This window comes from Staurois parvus, unplaced genomic scaffold (assembly GCF_062004578.1).
Source record: "Staurois parvus isolate SC_StPar_1 unplaced genomic scaffold, SC_StPar_1.0 ptg000432l, whole genome shotgun sequence".
In the NCBI taxonomy this organism is placed as follows: Eukaryota; Metazoa; Chordata; class Amphibia; order Anura; family Ranidae; genus Staurois; species Staurois parvus.
In genome coordinates this window covers 1,520,797-1,535,615 of record NW_028318228.1, presented here as the reverse complement: position 1 = coordinate 1,535,615, position 14,819 = coordinate 1,520,797, and the positions used below count along the sequence as shown (strand labels likewise).

General features: G+C 44.4%; 1 protein-coding gene across 1 annotated transcript in view; it reads right to left on the bottom strand.

Annotated features, from left to right (window-relative positions):
- LOC149454228 (integrator complex subunit 14-like) overlaps positions 1–14,819 on the bottom strand; it is a 30,359-nt gene that overhangs the window by 13,006 nt on the left and 2,534 nt on the right. Inside the window, exons 3-6 of the mRNA XM_089687630.1 lie at positions 10,969–11,061; positions 10,749–10,893; positions 6,614–6,747; positions 1,588–1,721 (exon numbers count right to left, since the gene is read on the bottom strand). Coding sequence (XP_089543756.1) covers positions 1,588–1,721; positions 6,614–6,747; positions 10,749–10,893; positions 10,969–11,061 — 506 coding nt within the window. The remainder of the gene's footprint in view (positions 1–1,587; positions 1,722–6,613; positions 6,748–10,748; positions 10,894–10,968; positions 11,062–14,819) is intronic.

The following is a 14,819-nucleotide window of genomic DNA, read 5'->3' as shown; positions in this document are numbered from 1 at the left end:
GTGCCAATCAGCCAGGCGAGTGAGGTGAGCGGCTCTATATTAGGAGCGAATATCCGGCAGCCCCCACCTCCACCTCTTAGGCAGGGTCAGAACATGGAAAGCAAAACGTGACCCCCCCATGTGACCAGATATAAGTGCGAAATAGGGCATTGACCTTCCGAAAGCTTGATGGGAAGCTTGATGGGGAGGGCTTGTAATAAGTACAGTATACGGGGCAGCACTGTCATCTTAAGTGCACTACATCGACCAAACCATGTCAGCGTAAGGGATTGCCATCGGAGAAGGTCTTCCTTAAGAGCAGAATCTGGCATAATATTAGTGCCCAGGTACCTGATTGAGTCCGTGGCCCAACGGAAAGAGAAGGAAGGGCGAAGGTGACTAAGGACCGTGGACTCGGTGGAAATATTCGGTGCCAAGGATTTCATGAGGCTGATTTTGAAGTAGCAGAGGCTACCATAGTCCCCAAGCACCTGCAAAATATTGGGCAATAAGAGGGTCATTAAGAAAAAGAGATAAGATCGTCCGCAAACGCGGTAATTTTATGTTCCCCAGATGGTTTATGAAAACCAGAGATATTACAATCTGCTCGGATCTCACACAGAAAGGGCTCCAGCGACAAAAAAAAGATCAGAGGGGTGCGCAGCACGGAGCAGAGTCGAAAGACACTATTGGACTGAACAACACCTATAGATCTGCCCACTGCCATATGTTGTCAGTCAAATGTGGAGCAGACCTGATGGGGGAACCAATTTCTCAGTTCCCCCATCGGGCTCAGCCCATCTTCAGTATAAAACGATCCAGCCAAGCACCTGTCAGTGTGATGGGCGCAGTGGCCAAGGAGGGAGGGTGGAATGGTGCTGGGGGAAGTAGTGTGTAGTATGGATCCTCTGCTCTGTGTACTTTTCAGAGTCTTAGAACATACTAAACTCAAGCGGTTAGCTGACAACCAGACAACAAGCATTTTAAGGTAGAGGTCAGCAGTAGCAGCCTCTATTATTTTTGTGTTTTCCTCAATAAGTATGGCGGCTGTGGCTTTAAAGCAACCTTGTTCCCAACTCTTCAAACCAACAATAAATCCACCCTGTAAAGAAAGAAGATGAATACATACTTATGTGGGTGGTGTGTTAAATCTTCACTATCATGAAGGAGTTGATCGGTCACCACCACCAACACACTTACAGCTGTCTTGGAAACCTGGTTCCTTGCCATGAACGGCGATTCCATCTGCTGGACCCTACATTTTCCACTGTATGCAATACTAAACTAGAAACATGACATACTTTGCGGTGTCTTGGATACCTGGTTCTCCGCCATGCACGGCGATTCCTTCTGCTGGACCCTACATTACTACAGTATGCAGTACTGAACTAGAAACATAACATACTTTCCTGGGTCTTGGATATCTGGTCCATTACCATGCACTGTGGTTCCTTCTGCTGGACCCTACATCACTACTGTATGCAATACTGAACCAAGAACATGACATACTTTCCGGAGTCTTGGGTACCTGGTTCTCTGCCATGCACAGCGATTCCTTCTGCTGGACCCTACATTACTACAGGACGCAGTACTGAACTAAGAACATACCATCAAGGCAGTTACCTGCAGCCCACTAGGTTTAATCCATACGGTTACATTCTGTGCATAGCTTCTCTTTGACTTGGGTTGCAGGGGAAATGGGCTCTTGTTGTCTTCTTCACCATATGGATTCTCCTTGGCATCTAAAAAAGAAATGTGTTCTCAGTATATGACGAATGAACATTTTACACTTTGACCAGTTGCCCTCCAGAGGATTTACCCCCCTTCCTGACCAGGCCATTTTATGCGATACGGCGCTGCGTTACTTTAACTGACAATTGCACAGTCATGCAACCCAAATGAAATTTACGTCCTTTTTTTCCCCCCACGAATATAGCTTTGTTTCGGTGGTATTTGATCGCCTGTGCGTTTTTTATTTTTTGCTCTATAAAAATAAAAAAAACAAAAAAACCGACAATTTTGAGAAAAATAAATATTTTTTTTTGCTAATAAACATGTCCAGTAAAAAAAAAATTAAAAATCAAATATCAAGTTTCGTCATAAATTTAGGCCAAAATGTATTCTGCTCCGTGTCTTTGCTAAATAAAATCCCAATACGTGTAAATTAATTGGTTTACATGAAAGTTATAGCGTTTACAAAAGGCGGTATATATAGACTGAGATTTTTTTTTCTACTAGTAATGGCGGCGATCAGCGACGTATAGCACGACTGCAGTGGTCAATCTGACACTGGAGGGGGGGGGGACTGACTTGGTGTCACTGACATCCCCAGTGACACCAATACAGTGATCAGTGCTAAAAAAAAGCACTGACACTGTACTAATGGCACTGGGCAGGAAGGGGTTAACATGAGGGGCGATCAAAGGGTTAACTGTGTGCAGTGAGTTTTTTTACTAGAGGGCTGTGTGTGTGTGTGTGTGTGTATGTGTGTTTCACTGTAATCACACTGCTCTGGATGGCTGTGCTGTGCAGTGTGCCTGAGCTGACAGGGAGGAGAACAGTTAGCAAACAAACAGTCCTCTTCCGTCGGTGATCATTGGATATCACCGGGCGCCCGCGGGGGAAGCAGGTACCCAAATTTGACAGGAACCAGCTCCCACTTCCGGTCTGATCGCCTAGGTAATTGAAAGCAGAAGGTGTCCTCCCTCCCTCCCTGTAGTCTTTTGGGACACGTGACAGGTCCCAGAAGACTACAGGACCATTCATGAAGGGTGCCCACACTGAAGATGCTGCCCTTCTGGAATACAGGACGGCCGGTGAAACGGGCTGCGGGGGACACACCACGGGACCGAGGTACAGGTAAATGGCTGTTTTTTAAGTCAGAAGCTACAGTTTTTGAAGCTGCTGACTTTTAATTATTGATAGGTTGAGTGGAACTCCGCTTTAAGCTTTGACAATAAAACCTGGAAGCTGATTGGTTACTATGCACAGCTGCACCAGTTTTAGTAAATCCCCCCTAATATCTCCCAGACCAGTAACAACCAAGTATGCTAGAATGTTAAAAGGGATAGTTCACCATTACCAAAAAAACTGTCTAAGCAAGTAAAGGTGCTGGAGATGAAATCGAACTGCAGCTTTAACTATAGTTAGTTACTGTCTCCAAATATCACCCAAACTGTCCTCTGCGCCCCTCGCACGACCTCCTGCTCTCTAGGCTCCCTGGTCTTGTCCTTCCATGGTCGTCTCCAGGACTTCTCCAGAGCTTCCCCCATCCTCTGGAACTGGAACTCTCTACCCCAATTTAGCAGACTATCGCCTACTCTGCTCACTTTTAGGCGATCTCTGAAAACCTCTCTCTTCAGGGAAGCCTATCCTGCCCTCAGCCAATAATGGAATCTTTTATTCCTCCTACCAGTCCATCCCCCACAGTTACCACAGTACCGCTAGCCCCTCCCTCCTAGATTGTAAGCTCCCAGGATCAGGGCCCTCCTATCCCTCTTGTATTGAACTGTATTGTTGCTGTATTGTCTCCCGTTATATTGTAAAGTGCTGAGCAAACTGTTGGTGCCATAAATCCTGTATAATAATAATAATAGTTGGATATAGGTGTGGGCTATTTACATAACTTGCAAAGCCTGGCTGAAAAACTCTCAGGGACAGCATCAACTCATCCTGCCTTGTTGCTAGGACGTTTCTAAGACACTGCCAGTCGTACCTGCTTCCCCCCACCCCCCCAATCATCACAGGAGCATGCTCTCTAACCCCTGCACATGTGCGGTCCACTATCTTCTCCACTGCAGCATCGCTGAGCTTAGAGCTACTGCGACAGGGGAGAGAGCACATGTGTAAGGGGTTTGAATTAGTTCAGAGTGTCTTAGCAACGTCCTAGCAACAAGGCAAGCAGAATGATGCCACCCCTGGGAGTTTTTCCAGTCAGGCTTTGGGAGGTACGAAAATGACATAAAACTATAGTAGGCGAGTTATTTAAAGTGGTTGTAAAAGGTAAAAGATTTTTTTTACTTTAACCACTTCCAGTCCGGACACTTTTACCCCCTTCCTGTCCAGTCCAATTTTCAGCTTTCAGCGCTATCACACTTTGAATGACAATTGCGCGGTCATGCAACACTGCACCCATATGCAAGCAGCAGCTCTGCCGTCTCTCTTGGCTCTCAAAGGCTTGGCTGAGAGCAGTTGAAGCCACTGGCTCCTGCTGCTGTCAATCAAACCCTGCAAGCAGAGAGTGGAGGCGGGGTCAAGCTGGGCAGTGTGTCTGAATAGACACAAACAGCCTGGCTCGTGATCAAGCACGTACAAGTGTCCCCATAGGAAGCGGTTTCCTAGGGGGGTACTCGGCAGTGGGAAGGAGCCAAAAACCCTAGGGAAGGACCCCAGAAGAGGAGGATCAGGGCCACAGAGCAGGTAAGTATGTTTATTATTTCAATGGAAAATAAATGCTTTACAAATCACTTATACTTTGGTCAAAGCTTCACAGTTTGTGTCCATCTTCAAGCACCCGTGATCTGCATAGGCAGTTTCTAGTTGTCATTTAAATAGATTATACTAAAAACAGTCAATGCGTTTCAGGGGGTCAGAAGAAAAACTCCCCCTTCATCAGGGCTTCAGTTAAAAGAAGCTCGAATTGACTCAAAATGGAGCTTTCCCATGTTAATCTGTGTAAGGAAGCCAACTGCTGGATCAGGAAAGATACTGGCCAGCAGTAAATGTGTGAGCAAGCTTGATCTTTTAACTGAAGCCATGATGAAGGGGTCGTTTTTTTCTAACACCTGAAACACGTTGGCTGTTTTTTTGCTTTTTTTTTAATATGTAAATGAATGAATGTGGACACTCTTATCCTTTGGTCTGGTGCTCCTTCCATTGGTGCATGTTTTATTTTGAGGTAACCTGCTGGAGTACCCACTGGAGGGTAGACTTGCCTGTTGTGAGCTGCCTAAAATGAGCCAGAGAGCTCTCCGCATGTTTTTGTCTTCTCACTACATTGTATGAACGCCATTCAAAGTCCCAGCACCTCTTCTTCATACATTCTTAGTGGTCTGTCTTAACCACCTCCCGTCCGGCCGTTGTACATAAACGGCTGGATGGACGGTGGCAGTGCAGGGTCAGGTGGCCGTTTATAAAAGGCCTCCCTGCTTGTGCGAGCTCCCTGGAAGCGTGCAGCACCACGATCCGGTGCCAGCTGTGTCCTCTGAAAACAGTGGAACACCGATTGTCATACGGGACCTCTGTGCGAGGTCCCGATCATGTGATCACTGATTGGCCAATCAGTGATCACATGCAGAGTAGTAAGCAAGATGTCACTTCTGACATCGTTGCTTACTACGTGTGAAATCTGTGAATGATCACAGAGGTCACATGGTACAAGGCTATTCACAACAGCCTTATACCATGTGACAAGTTGTGACCAATCACAGCTCACACTGTAGTTCTCAATGGCAGCAAGAATGCAGCTAGAGAGAAGGAGAAATGATTGCTTTTACAGCCTTTATGGGTGTAAAAGCAATCAATGTAAAAAAAAAAAATCTTCATCACCCCCCACAAGTAGTACAGTGTCACCATGGTGACACTGTACTGCTAGGGTGACAGTATGTAAAAAAAAAAAAAAAAAACATAATATAAAAAAAAATAAAAATGTAAACAAAAAAAAGTTTAAAAATTATAATTTTTGGTTATAAACTAATTTGTTTTTTTTTAATAAAAAGATAACGGAATACATTTTGGCCAAGATTTATGATGAAATATTATTTATTTGCAAAATTTTATAAGAGAAAAACTTTTTTTCAAAATTTTTGGACTTTTTCATTTACATAGCAAAAAAAAAAAAAAATCCCTGCGGTGAATAAATACCACCAACATAAAGCTTTATCTGTCTTAAAAGAAAATGCTAAAAAATTCATATGGGTACAGTGTTGCATGACTGCGCAATTGTCGTTCAAAGTGTAACAGCTCTGAAAGCTGAAAATTGGCCTGGACAGGAAGGAGGTGAAAGTGTCCGGACTGGAAGGGGGGGAAAGTGTCCGGACTGGAAGGGGGGGAAAGTGTCCGGACTGGAAGGGGGGGAAAGTGTCCGGACTGGAAGGGGGGGAAAGTGTCCGGACTGGAAGGGGGGGAAAGTGTCCGGACTGGAAGGGGGGGGAAAGTGTCCGGACTGGAAGGGGGGGGAAAGTGTCCGGACTGGAAGGGGGGGAAAGTGTCCGGACTGGAAGGGGGGGAAAGTGTCCGGACTGGAAGGGGCTGAAAGTGTCCGGACTGGAAGGGGCTGAAAGTGTCCGGACTGGAAGGGGGGGAAAGTGTCCGGACTGGAAGGGGGGGGAAGTGTCCAGACTGGAAGGGGCTGAAAGTGTCCGGACTGGAAGGGGCTGAAAGTGTCCGGACTGGAAGGGGCTGAAAGTGTCCGGAGTGGAAGGGGGGGAAAGTGTCCGGACTGGAAAGGGCTGAAAGTGTCCGGACTGGAAGGGGGGGGGAAGTGTCCGGACTGGAAGGGGGGGGAAGTGTCCGGACTGGAAGGGGCTGAAAGTGTCCGGACTGGAAGTGGTTAAGAAAACGGCTCTATAGCCTCACAGACTGATTCTTAAAACGTGGGCAACTGAAATGTAACATCTTATTAGTTCCACTGTACCAGATATAGGCCCAAGCTGCGAGATTTTCCCCAACCAGGGTAAGGGCTCTGGTCCATGCTCAAACAAAGACATCATTAGATTGGATTTCTTCTTGCTGTCAGCTTGGGAGTACAGCATACCACACCAGTCATTCCTACAGAAGTAACGGGGCAAGAAAAAAACCAAAACAAAAAAAAAAACAAGGTTATTACCATCAAAGAGTTTATAGAATACTTATTTCGAGATATAGAACACACACACCAGCCATAAAACAGTATGACCAGCCACCTACTATTGGGTAGGTCCCCCTTTTGCCGCTAAAGCAGCCCTGACTTGTTGAGACATGGACTCCACTAGACAAAGCATCACTCTGCTTTCTCCAGCTTGCCTACTTCCTATACTGCATCCTGGTGCCATCTCTTCCCCAGGAAAGTGACACACACCTTGCCATCCACATGATATAACAAAAAAAACAAAAAACACGACTCATCAGACCAGGCCACCTTCTTCCATTGCTCCGTGGTCCAGTTCTGGGGTTCATGTGCCCATTGTAGGCACTTTTGGCTGTGGACACGGGTCATCACGGGCATCCTGACCGGTCTGCGGCTACACAGCCCCCATACACAACAATCTGCGATGCTCTGTGTGTTCTGACACCTTTCAATCAGAACCAACATTAACTTTTTCAGTAGTGTGAGCTCTAGTAGCTCTTCTATTGGACCAAACTACACAGGGCAGTCTTTGCCCCACCACGTGCATCAACGAGCCTTGGCCGCCGATGACACCGGTTTTCCTTCCTTGGACCACTTTTGTTTGGTCCTGACCCCTGCAGACTGGGAACATCACACAAGAGCTGCAATTTTGGAGTCGCACTGACCCAGTCCTTTAGTCATTACAATTTAGCCCTTATCAAAGTCGCTCAAATCCTTATGCTTGCCCATTTTTCAAAAACACATTAACTTCAGGGACAACATGTTCACTTGCTGCCTAATCCATCCCACCCACTTTCTGGTGTCATAATGAGATAACCAATGTTATTCACTTTACCGGTCACAGGCCATTATGCTATGGCGTGTGTGCGCGTGCGTGTGTAGTGACAGTAGGCAGGTGAAATCACCTGGTTGCGTCCTAGATGGACGATACATTTGTCCAAGGTTCAGACTCTATGGGGATTTGTTCCACTGGGGGGGGAAGTGCTGAGTCCTTCGGCACTGAGGTAATGAGCCCAGCTGAAGGTAGTGGGCTCATTAAGGCTGTTATAAAACTTCCCAGCCTGCTTAGGGAGTGGCTCCAACCTGGAACCAGATCTGTGCCTGAACTGACTCGGGAGCAACATATTATCTGTGTGCAGGGAGCCAAAAGCCTGTGTGGCTAGCCTCCAACTACCAGCGACTAGGTATAGCATCAGGCTGTACCTAGTGGATAGCTAGGGAAGCTGTTTGTACAGTAAGTAGTCAAGTTGGCCAGGATTTTATTTGATGTTTCTTTTTGGTCTGGCGTTTTCCTGTAAATATTGTAAATAAACTGCACCTTTTTGTTTTTTCACCTCCACTGTTGTTGTGCTGTGCCTGTGTTTTTGTGTTGTGCACCCATCCAGGGGGTCACCCCCCCCCCGCTGCCGAGCGAACCCCATTACAATATATATATTATGTGACAGTATGAACGGCAAAGTGTTGGATGGACGATATGTGTCACCTTGCATGAGGTCATACGGTGAGGTGTAAGGTAGGGTCCACTCCGGGTTTTCGGGGCCACAATGGCAGAGGTGGTTCCGGACCAGAGTTTGGACTCCACTGATGTCCACCCACAGGTGATATAAAAAGGGCAGGGCTGGAGCAAGGAGTCGCTCGTGGCCTGGGACTCAGAGAGGTATTCTGAGAGAGCTGTGTGTATGGACTATACCTGCAAGAAAAGGTTTGCTGTTACTTTGTTTTGGTGACAGGGAGAAGCCCTTCACCTCTGAGAGAGGAATCATCTTTTGTTTAGTTAGTGCCTGGATGGCAAGGGTTTATTTTCATGTTCTGTTTATTTTCTGCAAACCTTTTAAATAAAGCTGACAACCAGTCAGATTTTGATGAAAGCCTGCTGTACGGTCTACCTTTGTCCCAGGGAAGGAGATCCCCCACCTGAGCTAACCCCACAATATATATATATATATATATATATACACACACACACAGGTGAAACTCAAAAAATTTGAATATCGTGAAAAAGTCCATTTATTTCAGTAATGCAACTTAAAAGGTGAAGCTAATATATGAGATAGACTCATTACATGCAAAGCAAGATAGTTCAAGCCGTGATTTGTCATCATTGTGATGATTATGGCTTACAGCTCATGAAAACCCCAAATCCACAATCTCAGAAAATGAGAATATTGTGAAAAGGTGCAATATTCTCGGCTCAAAGTGTCCCACTCTAATCAGCTCATTAAGCCATAACACCTGCAAAGGGTTCCTGAGCCTTTAAATGGTCTCTCAGTCTGGTTCAGTAGGAATCACAATCATGGGAAAGGCTGCTGACCTGACAGTTGTGCAGAAAACCATCATTGACACCCTCCATAAGGAGGGAAAGCCTCAAAAGGTAATTGCAAAAGAAGTTGGATGTTCCCAAAGTGCTGTATCAAAGCACATTAATAGAAAGTTATGTGGAAGGGAAAAATGTGGGAAAAAAAAGGTGCACAAGCAGCAGGGATGACCGCAGCCTGGAGAGGATTGTCAGGAAAAGGCCATTCAAAAGTGTTGGGGACTTTCACAAGGAGTGGACTGAGGCTGGAGTCAGTGCATCAAGAGCCATCACACACAGATGGATCCTGGACATGGGCTTCAAATGTCGCATTCCTCTTGTCAAGCCGCTCCTGAACAACAAATAACGTCAGAAGCGTCTTACCTGGGCTAAAGAAAAACAGACCTGGTCTGTTGCTCAGTGGTCCAAAGTCCTCTTTTCTGATGAGAGCAACTTTTGCATCTCATTTGGAAACCAAGGACCCCGAGTATGAAGGAAGAATGGAGAGGCCCAAGGACCCAGAGTATGGAGGAAGAATGGAGAGGCACAAGGACCCCGAGTATGGAGGAAGAATGGAGAGGCCCAAGGACCCCGAGTATGGAGGAAGAATGGAGAGGCACAAGGACCCCGAGTATGGAGGAAGAATGGAGAGGCACAAGGACCCCGAGTATAGAGGAAGAATGGAGAGGCCCAAGGACCCCGAGTATGGAGGAAGAATGGAGAGGCACAAGGACCCCGAGTATGGAGGAAGAATGGAGAGGCACACACTGCCAGATGCTTGAAGTCCAGTGTGAAGTTTCCACAGTCTGTGTTGATTTGGGGAGCCATGTCATCTGCTGGTGTTGGTCCACTGTGCTTCATTAAGTCCAGGGTCAACACAGCCGTCTACCAGGAGATTTTGGAGCACTTCATGCTTCCTTCCGCAGACGAGCTTTATGGGGATGCTGACTTCATTTTCCAGCAGGACTTGGCACCTGCCCACACTGCCAAAAGCACCAAAACCTGGTTCAATGACCGTGGGATTACTGTGCTTGATTGGCAAGCAAACTCGCCTAACCTGAACCCCATAGAGAATCTATGGGGCATTGCCAAGAGAAAGATGAGAGACATGAGACCGAACAATGCAGAAGAGCTGAAGGCCGCTATTGAAGCATCCTGGTCTTCCATAACACCTCAGCAGTGCCACAGGCTGATAGCTTCCATGCCACACCGCATTGAGGCAGTAATTGCTGCAAAAGGGGCCCAAACCAAGTACTGAGTACATATGCATGCTTCTACTTTTCAGAGGTCCAATATTGTTCTATGTACAATCCTTGTTTTATTGATTGCATGGAATATTCTCATTTTCTGAGATTGTGGATTTGGGGTTTTCATGAGCTGTAAGCCATAATCATCACAATGATGACAAATCACGGCTTGAACTATCTTGCTTTGCATGTAATGAGTCTCATATATTAGTTTCACCTTTTAAGTTGCTGCACTGAAATAAATGAACTTTTGCATGATATTCTAATTTTTCGTGTTTCACCTGTGCATATATATATATATATATATATATACACATACACACACACACATATACACACACACACATATATATTAATATATATATATATATTTATATACACACACATATACACACACACTTACCCCAACTGTACTAAGGCCACCATACCCTCCACCTTCAGGCTACCATGTAGAAGAACACAGAAATTTGGGATTTTTCCTGCTATCTGGCTGGCAGAATTCTCATCTTCTAAGTCATCCATGATTCCGGCCCCAATATCATCACCCTCTATGGAGACATCAAATAATTAGCACATACACTTCCAACCTGACCCAGCTAAGCCACATCTCATTAAATACTCACCTTTATTAACAGCAATAGGTAGGACCAGGTGACGAGAAAGGACAGGAGGACTGGAGATGTCCGCAATGTCAATAAAGCCAATGATTTCCAGTTCTGAAGAAAGAATACCAACAAACTGAAAATACATGCTGAAAATTCACCCTTCTGGCTCATGCAATACTGGGAGTAAAAAAAATATTTCTGTAAATTGAGTTCACCCAGCAACTATCTTAAACCTACTTTCAATCATTGCTCAATTCCTCTCCTGATTTGTATGGTCGGCGCCCTCCCCTTTCACAGCTATTAGCTTTCTCTGCCATCAATCATTTTGTTCCCAAGTGTTATATGAACAAAAGAGCACATCCTTGGCATCCTGGCTTAGGATATCAACCAGTAAATGGCACAGCTAAAGTCTTCCTCAAAGAAATTGCACTCCTCAAGTCTTCAAGGAGAAACATGCACATCTAAAGGGTGTCCAGGGATGTGTTCTTTCATGTAATGTTTTTAAAAGAAGATCCAAGGCAAAGTGCTGCAACCTTTACAATAGCCTGTTGGCCACTACCATCAAGAGACAGCAGTCAGACCCAGTGAAAACAGAATAACTTGATTGAAAAACATATAATTGCATGTTGATCGGGAAGGGGGTGGACAGGGACATGGCAAGGAATCAGCTTCAACTTACTTTGGGAGCACCTGAATTTCTCATTATATTCTTTAACTTCTGCTAAGCTGGGAGGGATATGAGCAGCACTCTGAGTCAGTCAGACTATATTGCACAATGCCCTCAGTCTATCACTGGGAGTTTGCACGTAGTAGAGGAGAGCGCAGAGAAATCCTCATCTGCGAGTCACTACTCCTTAAGACTGGTCGCAGGAATCGCATCTCTTCCCACATCCGCAACCACCCACAGCCAAACCATGCTACTCTTACGAGACACCACGCATTTTAGGCCTGTAGCGCGAGTGCGGATGCAAGAACCACAGGGACACCGCATGGTCAAAAAGACCATGAGCTGACCCTGCGGCCATGTTTTGTTGTACAGAAAACAGCCCGTAGTATTGTGAACCGAGCCTTGCTGTCAAATTGCAGGCCAGAACACATTCAGAGCCCTATAAAAGTGATCAGGCAGCTCTAGAACCTTTTATCTTAACGCCCTTTAGCCCGGGTTCACACTGATACAATGCAAAATTTGCAGCGTTTTCTGTGCGAATTCCGCACTGCATCAGAATCGCACCCCGTTCATGCGAACCGCTGCAGGTGTGTATGTTAAGTCAACAACACCCCAATAGCGGTCCACAAAACGCGGTGCGATGTGCAGAATTGGATCGCATAGGTGTGAATACCAATGCAATCCGATTCTAGTGCGGACCAAAAAAAAAAAAAAAAAGGGGTCCTGCACATTTTTGGTGCGATGTGATTAGAGCCATACAAAACGTACGGCTCCGATCGCACCGCACACAAATCGCATGGGATTTGCACAGGAATGCGGTGCGGTGGGTCCACAGTGAGTATAACAAGCATGCTTTACTGCACATACAGACTGATTGTACTGTGGTGGGTTCAGTAACACTTTAACCTCTTTGTGTAAAAAAAAAAAATACTGATCACTTTCCCAAAGTAGTACAATGTTACTATGGTAACATTGCACTACTTTGGTCATAGTGAAATCTGAAAAAAAATCTTAAAAAAAAAAAAAAATAATAATAAAAAAGTTTTTTTAAAAATATATTTTTTTTTTCATACTGTCACCAGTCAGTGTCCCTGATCACCGCCATGCCAGTTATATGATGATGCTGTACTGCACTGGTGACAGTATGTAAAAAACAAAAAGTGAAATTTTTTTTAATTTTTTAATTTTCCGAAAAAAATTATGACAAAAAAAAATACAACTTCAAAAAACTCACCATTCCTCTTATGAAATACGTTGGGACTGTCTACTCTGCAAAAAGGGGTCATTTGGGGGATATCTGTACTGTTCTGACATTTGGGGGGATATCTGTACTGTTCTGACATTTGGGGGATATCTGTACTGTTCTGACATTTGGGGGATATCTGTACTGTTCTGACATTTGGGGGGATATCTGTACTGTTCTGACATTTGGGGGGATTATCTGTACTGTTCTGACATTCTTGGACCTCAAGAAATTAGATTGGCCGTCAGTACTTCAGGATTGATCAAAATTCAGATCTATACCATAGTTTGTGAACTCTATAACTTTCCTAAAAACTAAAAAATACATCCTAATTTGGGTTATTTTCACCAAAGACATGGAGCAGAATACATCTCGGCCTAAATTTATGAAGAACAATTATTTATTTGCAAACTTTTATAACAGAAACAAAGAAAAACGTGTTTTTTTTTCAAAATTTTCGTGTCTTTTTGTTAATTTAGCAAAAAATAAAACCCCCAGAGGTGATTAAATACCACCAAAAGAAAGCTCTAGTTGTGTGAACAAAATGATAAAATTTTAGTTAGGGTACAATGTTGTATGACCGCGCAATTGTCATTCAAAATGTGAGAGCGCTGAAACCTGAAAACTGGCCTGGGCAGGAAGGGGGAAAAGTGCCCGGTATTGAAATGGTTAAGAAGCCGGTGCCTGGACCCAAAGCTGAATGAAGAATAGTCTCGGGGTGAGGATATCGCTGGATCCCTGGACAGGTAAGTGTCCTTATAATAAAAGGACATTATTTACAGTATTACAGTATTTGTAGCTGCTAACTTTTTTTTTTTTGGGGGGGGGGAGGGAGGCTTTAGAACCACTTAAAGTACACACTGTTGCTTTAACTAGTTGCCGACCGCAGATAGCCGAATGACGGCTTCGCTGCGGCCGGCCAGTTCTGGGTGGACGTCATATGACGTCCCCCCAGAACGCGCTCTCCTGCGCGCCCCAGGGGGCGCGCACCCGGCGATCTCAGCGGCCTTTTACCACGTGATCAGTGGTGTCCAATGACACGCTGATCACAGGAAAATGCAAGTGCCGGTTCTCGGCTGCACTTTCCTCACGCTGTCAGATCGTGAGGAAAGTACTGCCGAGAACCGGCAGTTGTCACAGCGGGGATCGGCACCGATCATCAGGACACTGATGATCAGTGCCCTGATGATCGGTGCCCAGCAGTGCCACCCGCAAATCTTATATAAGTGTATACTTGTGAGCTACTATGGTGGCACAGAGATACTTATAAAAAATATTAAAAAATTAATTAACTCCTTCAAATATAATGGTGCATCAACACATAAAACACATACTCAAAAAACTGTGTGACAATGAACAAATAATATATTGGATGTGTCGCTCTCCTCAAAGTGAATGTTTACTTAGAAATATGTGATATATATAAAATAAATAAATCTAAATAAATATTACATAAATATTAATACATTGTGATATAATATATATTAAAAACTCCCAGTGCTGTAATTAATTGAATTGTGATTAAAAATTTTTTTATATTGTACATAAAATTAATTTGTATAACATAAAAAATGTGCAAAGAAACCCTCCTTGCACCGTGATGTATATGTGTGCAAAAATAAATATGTGCAAATTTGCAAATGTTGCCCCAAAACACTAATGTAAGATAAATTTATATATAATGGAGTGTAATAATCAAATTGATATATAAAAAATAAATAACAATAAAAATAAACAGTAAATAATGATGGAAAACTGTGCAAACAATACTTCACTTATTGCAACAAAGGATAGTGGTGTCAGCTGTGTATTACTTATCCTTTGGCTTTAAATGACATGTGATAGTCCCAATTAATTTGTGCAAATATATGGAAAGTATATTATTATTGAGGTAGTCTGTGGTTCTACTTTCCTTCCACTAGATGGCCTCCCAATTCCTTCTGGGTTATGAGGGCTGGA